Source organism: Gossypium arboreum, chromosome 1 (assembly GCF_025698485.1).
Source record: "Gossypium arboreum isolate Shixiya-1 chromosome 1, ASM2569848v2, whole genome shotgun sequence".
Classification (NCBI taxonomy): Eukaryota; Viridiplantae; Streptophyta; class Magnoliopsida; order Malvales; family Malvaceae; genus Gossypium; species Gossypium arboreum.
Genome location: NC_069070.1, coordinates 35943748 through 35954133, shown reverse-complemented (window position 1 = coordinate 35954133; position 10386 = coordinate 35943748). Strand labels below are relative to the sequence as shown.

The following is a 10386-nucleotide window of genomic DNA, read 5'->3' as shown; positions in this document are numbered from 1 at the left end:
ATAAAGTCTATACGTATATATAATTCTCGTAAGCATTTTTTATATTAAAAGTTATAAAAAAATCCAAAATGGGTAGTTGAAGGAAAATAAAATTTATAAACTGTCTATTAGATAAATGATTGTATGAAACTGTGATTTTATGTTATCTTTATTTATTTTTAATAGGAGAATGACAAATTAAATTTTTTTCTTAATTTTTAGTGTTTTTAGTTTGATTTGAATTTTTCCAAGAGGAAAAAGTTGAAAATCAGGAAAAAAAATCTAATTTGTCATTCTCTCGTTAAAAAGGGTTAAGAATGACATAGAATCATAATTTCATACAATCCTTTCTCCGGTCCATTATTTGTAAAACTTAAATATATTTGTATGAATCTAATGTTGTGGGTTTTTCAAGTTACAAATTAAACATGCTTAAGAATAGTAATCATTCAATGTTTCTATTAATATGTCTTGTTTTTCAACAGAATCTTTGCTTTTCCTAAGAAACAACCATTCTAATTAAGCGTGCCTCAACATGAATATAAAGATTCTCTTTTTTTCTTTAGCTTAATGAAGGGGTAAGACTACGTTACAAATAGTGAAGTCAAATTTAATTGAGTGAAAGCTGTAAGGTTGTAATTCATTCTATTTTACCCCACCATCCATCCCTGCCGTCAACTTCTCCACCACGATAACAACTCCCCATTTCTTTATTCCAATTTTTCCTAATGTCTCTTATCCCTAAAATATAATTTTACAGTTATTTTTTCAATTAAATTTCTAAATTTAGATTATACAGTAGTTAAATTTTAAGAATTTGAATTTAAGAGTGAAATTGAGAAAGGAAAGCTATTATATCCCGGTTTATTCCAAAAGAATTTGTCATTTCTCTATTTTTATATCTATATTATATTTACATAAATTCAATTATGATATTATTAAAATACCATTACTTTGATAATTAATATTATTATAATTTTTTTTATTTTTTTATTTTTAAATAAAATAACTAAAAATATTATTTAAGAATTGAACACATCCGCATCATAAGTGTGATAAAATCTAGTATATGATAAAATGTTTCTCTAAAATTGAATTAATAATCTTTGAATAAATTTAATTTAATAAATATAAAGTGGTAATAGGAATTAAGTAAAAAATATTTTCATTTGAATTTCAGTATCTTTTATTTACTTGCTAATACTTGTTTCTTAACTCTTAAGTTACTCTCCAAACAAACTAAATTAGTATAAAGTTGTGAAGCCAAACATCAAATATATATAAATGACTTTCTTTCCTTCTTATTTTAAAAAAATAGATGGAGTTATGGTAATAAAATATTTAGTTTTTATATTTTAAGGCGATATACAAATTTCATTAATAATAATATTGTGTCATGTAAAATCCAAGGTATAAATAAATCTGTTTCCCCTTGCTTTGCTCCCTGCAATATATTGTGTCTTTTTTCTCTCCGCGTTATTGTCTTTTTCCTTCGGATTCCCTCCGCCTTTCCTCTCCTTCTCATTCCATTTTCATTCTATAACTAAACCTTAATTTAATCCATCCCCTTTAGTTTCCGTTTATATTATTAACTGTAACTAAGTAATAATTAATACAGTTGTTGGGCTCTCTCAATGAGAGGTGCTTCTTTACCCACCCACCAGAGACGGTGGGCCTCAGACACCGTTCCCTCCAAAACCACACTCAGTTCATCAACCTCGCCTGGGACTGATTCCAACTCAGCCGAGGAATTCGTCGAGGTCACTCTCGATCTTCAAGATGATGACACCATCATACTCCGAAGCGTGGAACCGGCCACCGTCCTCAACGTCGACAATGGAACCGATACTCCAGCATCCGCCTCCGTTTCACGATCGCCGACGATCAAGCGGAGCTCTTCGAATAGATTGCGGCAGTTTTCGCAAGAGTTGAAAGCGGAAGCCGTGGCTAAAGCTAAGCAGTTCTCGCAAGAGCTGAAAGCCGAACTACGCAAGTTCTCGTGGGGACACGGACACGCTGCTCAAGCTTTATCCGGATTCGACTCGGCGTTAGCCGCTCGAGCTTTAAGAAAGCAGCGAGCTCAACTTGACCGGACACGTTCCGGCGCTCAAAAAGCACTCCGTGGATTAAGATTTATAAGTAACAATAAAGCCAATGCGTGGGAAGAAGTTGAAAACAATTTCAACAAACTCGCTAAAGACGGATTCCTCTTTCGCTCCGATTTCGCACAATGCATAGGTTTTTCATTTCATTATTTTCGTTTTTCAAATCAAATTTTCTTGAACGCTTACTTTTTTAGTAACTTTTTTTTTTTTCATCGATTTACTTTTCTCTAAGGAATGAAAGAGTCGAAGGAATTTGCGCTGGAGATGTTCGATGCATTGAGCAGACGAAGAAGATTAAAAGTTGAAAAAATTAATAAAGAAGAACTTTATGAATACTGGTCTCAAATCACCGATCAAAGCTTTGATTCTCGCCTCCAGATCTTCTTCGATATGTACGCACTGTTAAACTAATATTATTAATTTGAATTAATTATGTGTTTTCTTCTTCTAAACTCATTTAATCAATTTTTAAATTAGTTATTAAAGTAAAAGCTTAAAGCACACTCTCTGTTGAAGATTCGCTCCATAATTTTGGAAACTAAAAGAATAAAAAAAAATTGGACAAAATCGTCGTTTTAGGATGTTTTTAAATGATTATTATATTAATTTATTTTTGAATTTATGCTACAGGGTGGACAAGAATGAAGATGGTAGAATAACTGAGGCCGAAGTAAAAGAGGTAAAACCAAATATATAGATATATTCCATTTTTTAAAATAAAATTGGATTTGGCAGAGCCACCTTAAACTAATTCAACGTGCATGAACCAAAAATTTTGTCCATTCCACTAAAATTAATTTTTAGCTTAAAAGAAAATTCAGGCCGCATTTTCGTAGTTTATGGGATTAATTAAAAACTTGATTACAGGTTGTCATTTGGGGTACCATAACATAATCAACGTTAGGCAGGGATTGGGTGACCTAAAATCACAAGAAATTCTTCAAAAACCAACCACTACAAACTCATTACTGAATAATGTTTTTCCATTAAAAGATTCAATTTTATTTTTCTGAATTTACTCTTATTTTTCCCAATTATTTATACATTTCCTAATCAACCATTAACCTCTAAATCCTTAATTAATATATTCATATGTCACCATCTGTAAATTTCAAAAGTCTACTAATTATTTATATTTTTAAGGGCCTTTTGGTTATTTAAATTATAATTTTAATTAGTATAAAGTGAAATATCACTTTGGTTAAAATGAGTAAAAATAATAATAATCAATATTATGTTTTAGGTTTAAATTCCATAATTTTTATTATGTATCCATTTTCAAAATTTATCAAAATATGAAAAATATAAATACCTTCAAAATAAAATAATAAAATGATTTTTTTAATTTTTAACCCTTAATATAGACTACAATTAGAATTAATTTTTATTTTCCTGATGATACATAGATTATAATGCTAAGTGCATCAGCAAACAAGCTATCGAGATTGAAGGAACAGGCGGAAGAATATGCAGCTTTGATCATGGAAGAGTTAGACCCTGAAAGACTTGGATACATTGAGGTGGGTCCATTATTCTATTTATATCAGTAAACTGATATTTCGATATTACCAAATGTTCCTTCGTTGCTTTTAGCCATGATACCTTTTTTTTCTGTCTTATTACTATTTAATATTCTGAGGTACTAAAAGGAAAAATATTCTAGAATCGAATAAAGCATGTTGAGATAATTAATTAATTATCCTTCAAATTAGTTTCAGTAAGATATCCATTGAATCAAGCAACATTGATTAGGAACTTTGCATATTATATATATTTATATAAATGAAAAACAGTTCTTAAATTGGACTTTTTCCTTCTGAAGTCTATTGTTAGGCGAAAAATGATCAAATTTTCCAACAATCCGGTTCTGCTTTTGTTCAACCGCGACGAAGAAAGCTTGATCAAGCAAGAATAACGAGCTTTTAACTAGAGACAGCTCAACTTATCTTATGTTGGTATACAGTAACTGTCATTTGAGGTTGTTCAACAGTTTTAGTACTTCCCTTTTCTAAATCCTGACCAATACCTTGAGCAATTATTGGTTGGATTAATACAACCAAAAATAGATTACTGCATAGTGAGTTTTCCATTTTAATATCTCAGATAACATGATTATCTAATCAATAATGGCTGCATTTAATTTTCAGTTTGGCAAATTGCTTTCTCTTCATTTGATAATTGAGATATAGGAAGTAAGATCAAAAGCAATTTGTCAGGTTGCTATTGGCATTTGGCTTGAACTTGATTTGTTTCTTTGGGTAATGAGCAAAGGGTGTTGTCGTTATTTGCTCATACATTGAAAGGGTACCGAGTCCTGACCAATTCTTTATCCCATGATTGAATGTTTTGAACTCATGGTCCTGCCAAATGGCGGATCAGTTTGGGTTCCCATGTGAACTTTGCTTTCTGGCTATTCCGGTCTCCAATACGCGTTCTCTTCACTTACTCACGCATGCGTTCTGCATAATTGTTTTTGATGGTGTAGATAGAATCAAAATAATCTTGTCCTTTGCATGACTAAAACTTGTCCGAATCAAATATGATTTTCATTTGCCATAATTGCTTAGTTTGGTGGATGTTGACGCACGAAAATGATGCAGTTATGGCAACTGGAGACACTTCTCTTGCAAAAAGACACGTATCTGAGCTATAGTCAAGCCTTAAGCTACACAAGCCAAGCCCTTAGCCAAAACTTACAAGGATTAAGAAAGAAAAGCAGGATCAGAAGAATGAGCACCAAACTTTTGTACTATTTGGAAGAAAATTGGAAGAGGATATGGGTCTTGTCACTGTGGATTATGATTATGACAGGGCTGTTTATTTGGAAGTTCCTTCAATACAAGCAAAACGGTGCCTTTGTAGTCATGCATTATTGTGTCCTCACTGCCAAAGGAGCAGCTGAGACACTAAAGTTTAACATGGCTCTTATTCTGTTGCCCGTGTGCCGAAACACCATTACTTGGCTCAGGTCCACAAAGCTGGGTCTCTTCGTGCCTTTTGACGACAATATCAACTTTCATAAGGTATTGAAACAGTATACCAACTCTTTTTTGCTTTTCTTTTACGTTTTACTCTCTGGGTCCCAGGTGGGGACTTGATGATAGAAGTCAACACTAGGGCTTATTTTCAGCCATCATATTAATAGTGATGATACATACTATTTCTGTGGGGGGCATTACACGTTCATGCAGCCAAAGTTGACACCCAAAGAGATCTCAATCCTTTTTTGGGTAAAGTGTATGCTGTCAAAAGTAAAGAATTAGTGTACTACCATGAAAGAGGTTACTTAAAAAATTATTTAGTTATTAATTTTTGAAAAATCATTTAATGCATTATTTTTATAAGTGCAAGAAAAATAATTAATTGATTTTGTTATTTTATAAACATCACCTTAGTCCTTGACCAACTTTCATTAATATTTTAGATTAAAACATTGTAGTCAAAGGTGAATCAAAAGGATAGGTTGTGCTGCTAACCCAAAATGATTAAATTGCTTATATGTTTGTTAGAAAATTATGAAATTATAAGTTAATATAATGTTAAAATTTTAATATTTTTGGCCGTGTTCCCAAAAGCATTGGCTTATACGAAAACCTGGTCAGCTGATATTGTACTACTGCTATGATGCTATCCAACTAGGTTTCAATATGGATATGATGTAGCCAGGATCTATGTTTGGTAAAATGTTACTAAAAGTGCAAAATATGCATTTAGTTAGGCTTCATCTACTGTCTGCATTTTGATGTTCCCTCTTAATCTCATTGAATTTGTGCAGACAATAGCTGCAGCGATTGTTATTGGAGTCATTCTCCATGCCGGTAACCATCTTGCCTGTGATTTTCCGAGGCTTATCAATTCTACTCCTGATGAATATAGCCACTATCTCCATGATTTTGGATCTCGTAAACCAACGTACATGGACCTGGTAAAAGGACCTGAAGGAGTGACCGGGATTTTAATGGTTATCTGCATGGCAATTGCATTTATACTAGCAACAAAATGGTTTAGGCGGAACCTGATTAAACTGCCGAAACCCTTTGATAGAATCACAGGTTTCAATGCTTTTTGGTATTCACATCATCTGTTTGTCATTGTCTATATCTTGCTCATCATCCATGGTGTCTTCCTTTATCTCGTGCACATATGGTATCGTAAGACGGTATATATTTAAATCTTTTTCCTTTCTCAAGTGATTACAAATATTCTAACAGCAGTATTTTATTTTATTTTCTTAGTAACTATAACTGTAATTTAACGTAACGCATGCAATTCATGGTTGCAGACTTGGATGTACCTAGCTGTTCCAGTTTTGTTATATGCTGGAGAAAGGGTCCTAAGATTTTTCCGTTCTGGTTTCTATACTGTTCGGCTTTTGAAGGTAAGCAGAAATAGACAGCATTTTCCATTTAATTAGAAACGGCCCCAAGGAAAATGTAAAAAAAAATAGAAACATTTAATGAGACAACTTAGGAAGCATAAACTCCATTTTTTACTAAATTTGCTCTTCTCTGTGATCCTTTTTGGATGAATCCTTCAATTAGGGTCTAAAATCAGGGTGTTGTATATTTTGACCGATGATCTTCCTATACCCCTGTATTCTCGATAGGTAGCAATTTATCCAGGAGGTGTTCTCACATTACAAATGTCTAAACCACCTCAATTTCGGTACAAGAGTGGACAGTACATGTTTGTCCAGTGCCCTGCTGTCTCTCCCTTTGAATGGTAAGTAGAACATTTAAAAATATCCATCATGTTTGATGGTGATTTCAGCTGCTTCATTTCCTCCTGTTGCTACTAAAATGTTCTCAGAATTTCCAATATCTCTATTAACACTTAATAGATAGGATGAAAATGGACATTAGTTATATCAGAAACAGATTCAGTTTGATATCAGAAATAGCCCTTTTATAGTAATAGAACCAGGTTCGTCTTATTTGGTTGGTTTGTAAGAAGTAAATGAAAGTTTAAAATACTAATAGTTCCAATCCTGAATCAGGGTGGTTGGATATATTTTGCATTATGCAAGTTTTTCTGAACTCATGAGCTTGTCTATTTGTGTACCAGGCATCCATTTTCTATCACTTCCGCTCCTGGTGACGACTACCTTAGTGTTCATATCCGTCAGCTAGGTGACTGGACGCAAGAGCTTAAGCGCTTATTCTCAGAGGTTTGTGAACCTCCTGTAGCTGGGAAAAGTGGGCTTCTAAGAGCAGATGAGACGACTAAGAAAAGGTAAGCTCTATTTGATTTCTCCTAGTATATTCAATATTTTCTCTTGTTTTAAAAGCACTTAGAATCTGGAGGAATCATTAACTTTTAGATCATTAATATTCTTGTCCAAGAACAGCTTGCCAAAGCTCTTAATTGATGGACCATATGGTGCTCCGGCTCAAGACTATCGCAAGTATGACGTCCTATTACTGGTGGGACTTGGAATTGGTGCAACACCATTCATCAGCATTTTAAAAGATCTGCTTAATAACATTGTCAAAATGGAGGAGCAGGCGGTAAGTAACTCGTGCATAACTTCAGTTAAATCACGCTTTTTCATTGTTTCGATATCAGATTCACAATAATGCATCTTTATTTTCAGGATTTGGCCTCAGATACCAGTAGCACATCAGACCTAAGTAATGGGAGCAATGAATCAACTGCTCCCAACCGAGTTTCACCGAAACGAAAGAAAACTCTTAAGACGACAAATGCTTACTTTTATTGGGTAACCAGGGAGCAAGGTTCATTTGATTGGTTCAAAGGAGTCATGAATGAAGTTGCAGATCTTGATCAAAGGGTAAAAGAACTAATCAGCTTTATAAATTTTTTTACTCATAATGTTCATTGATTATGTCACACTCATTTTCCTATCTTTGAATGTCCATCGGTCTCTCAAAACTTAGTCACTCTCATTTGGTAATAATACCAGCTAATAGGCACGACATCAAGGAGACGTAACAATACCTTAGGAAGTACTAACTTGTCACTTTGACTAGGGTGTCATTGAAATGCACAACTATTTGACAAGCGTGTACGAGGAAGGAGATGCACGTTCAGCTCTGATCACCATGGTCCAAGCACTAAATCATGCCAAGAATGGCGTTGACATAGTTTCAGGCACCAGAGTAAGTTCATCTTGTTGTCTGTCATTTTCATTCTCTCAGCATATAATCCCACTACTTCACATCCAAAATCTTATTGATAAGACTCTGCAATCTATCTCTGTCACAAAATTCCTCCTGCATTTTTATCATGGGTGGCTCCCATCACCCATATTCTAATTCTTTAAACAAAATAACAGTTCCTCTTTGACATTATCATCAACAGGTACGGACCCATTTTGCAAGGCCTAAATGGAAGAACGTTCTCTCCAAACTAAGTTCCAAGCACTGCAACGCAAGAATAGGTGAGCCCCCAATTCTATTTTAATTATTCAAATGAATAAAATGGCAACTCCTCTAATACTAGTGTTGTTGGAGCAGGAGTGTTTTACTGCGGAGCACCGATTTTGGCTAAAGAACTAAGCAAACTCTGCTACGAGTTCAACCAAAAAAGTTGCACTAAATTTGAGTTCCACAAGGAGCATTTCTAAAGAGAAATTAAATAGAACCCTTCATTCAGAGCCCTAAAAATTATTTTCAATAGTAACCGAAGAAAGCAGGAGTTTTTGTACAGCCTTAGAGTAGAAAAAGTCAAAAAGAAGAAAATATATTTGAATTAGGTGTATCCATGGATACCCACAAAAAAGAAAAGAGAAATGACATGGAATTCAGAGGTGAACCACTTTTGGATAGAGTGCGGTGCAGATGCAATGGAATGCTTGAGGCAGGGTTGGGTGGATTAGGATGGTAGGAAGAAAGAAGACAATTTTGAAAAGCAGAGCCTTGAGGTTGAGGTGGGAGGGAGGGAGTCTTTTGCTTTTCTGTTTTTGTCTTTTTTGAACTTTTCATAATATTACCAGAAGAATAATCCTTGTAGAGAAATTGGATGGTGATGGAGACTTCAAGCTGCTATTTACATTTTTACATAATATAGGGGAATATTCCTTGCTTTTTGTTTACAATAAGAATCAGATTATAGAGTTTATTTTTCACACTTTTTTTCGTAATAATTTCAAGATGGTTTTCAGTGTATTCCTTTGCAAATGTAAATGAGTGTCACCATTACGGACTTTGCCCCAAAAAGTTTTCTGACTACACACGTTACTTTTGATACACTTATCAAATAATACTAAAACATTTTTTTTTCTCTACTGCCATGAATGCTAATAAGCTAAAACAAGCGGGTTTTCAAGTACTAACAATCATAAAATAAAATAAAGATAGTTGCTAAATGTACTAAATTACTAAATAAAGTCGTTTTTCTTAATTATAGAAATAAATTAAATTTTTGAAAAATTACGGGAATTGGTCTTTTTTGATAAGCTGAAAATGTTTTGAGGAAAAACTCAGAAAAATGTTTGTAGCTGGAAGAGCTTTTCCCTCCTGATCAATAGTTAATGAAAAACGCGCCCAGCTCAGCACTTCCCTCCCTAACGGTCACTTCCAAAGACTATTTTAAATAGTCGTTGCCCCTCCAATGATAATAAAAAGATAAAAAAAAAAAAGAAGAAGAAGAAGAAAGAAAGAAACTATAAACTCACCTACTAATTTCTCAGAACATTCTCTAACAAATTTCTCAAACCACTCTAAAAAAATCTATCAAATTCTCTCTTAAATTTTTTTTACCAAAATTCTATTTTTATTCGATTTTTTATTAATATTTTCAAGAAATATTTTTATTAAAAATTATTTCACGTTCTATGTAATTAGCAGTGGTCGGGTCTCTAATCTGTCTTGATAACGAAAGCATCTCTATCAATCAATTGCAAATGATAAGAATAAATTGTAATAAATTTCAATCTTGTTTAAAATTTTTTTTCTTTCATTGTTATATTTCAACTTAATATTTTTTATATTTTTTACGTAAATAGGCAAAACATCGAATTTTACAATGTTATATTCGTAATGTACCTGGTCCTCTATCACCGTTGATCGAACCATACTTGAGGGAAGCCGGTTTTTGGCATGTGGCCCTTGTAGGCTGGGGTTGTAAGTTGAACCCAAAACTCGTAAGTGCTTTAATGGAGAGGTGAAGACCCAAGACGCACACATTCCATCTTCCATGTGACGAGTGTACTATCACTCTAGAAGACGTGCATTTACAGTTGGGGTGTAACACCCCAAACCCGGCCCGGATGTTATGGCCGAATCTAGCTTGTCACATTGAAGTGTTTTATCGAAAACCTTGTTTTCATTGAAAACCCTTC

At 33.6% G+C, this 10386-nt stretch overlaps 1 protein-coding gene across 1 annotated transcript; it reads left to right on the top strand.

Annotated features, from left to right (window-relative positions):
* The first annotated feature begins 1302 nt into the window (after nucleotides 1-1302).
* On the top strand, nucleotides 1303-9262 carry LOC108480187 (respiratory burst oxidase homolog protein A-like). Its single transcript, XM_017783089.2, has 14 exons — nucleotides 1303-2217; nucleotides 2317-2476; nucleotides 2715-2763; nucleotides 3491-3604; nucleotides 4685-5107; nucleotides 5860-6243; nucleotides 6367-6462; nucleotides 6691-6806; nucleotides 7149-7316; nucleotides 7432-7591; nucleotides 7678-7875; nucleotides 8075-8203; nucleotides 8406-8484; nucleotides 8561-9262. The coding sequence occupies exons 1-14, from the start codon at nucleotides 1614-1616 to the stop codon at nucleotides 8668-8670; spliced, it is 2790 nt and encodes a 929-aa protein (XP_017638578.1). The 5' UTR covers nucleotides 1303-1613; the 3' UTR covers nucleotides 8671-9262.
* Nucleotides 9263-10386: the final 1124 nt, after the last annotated feature.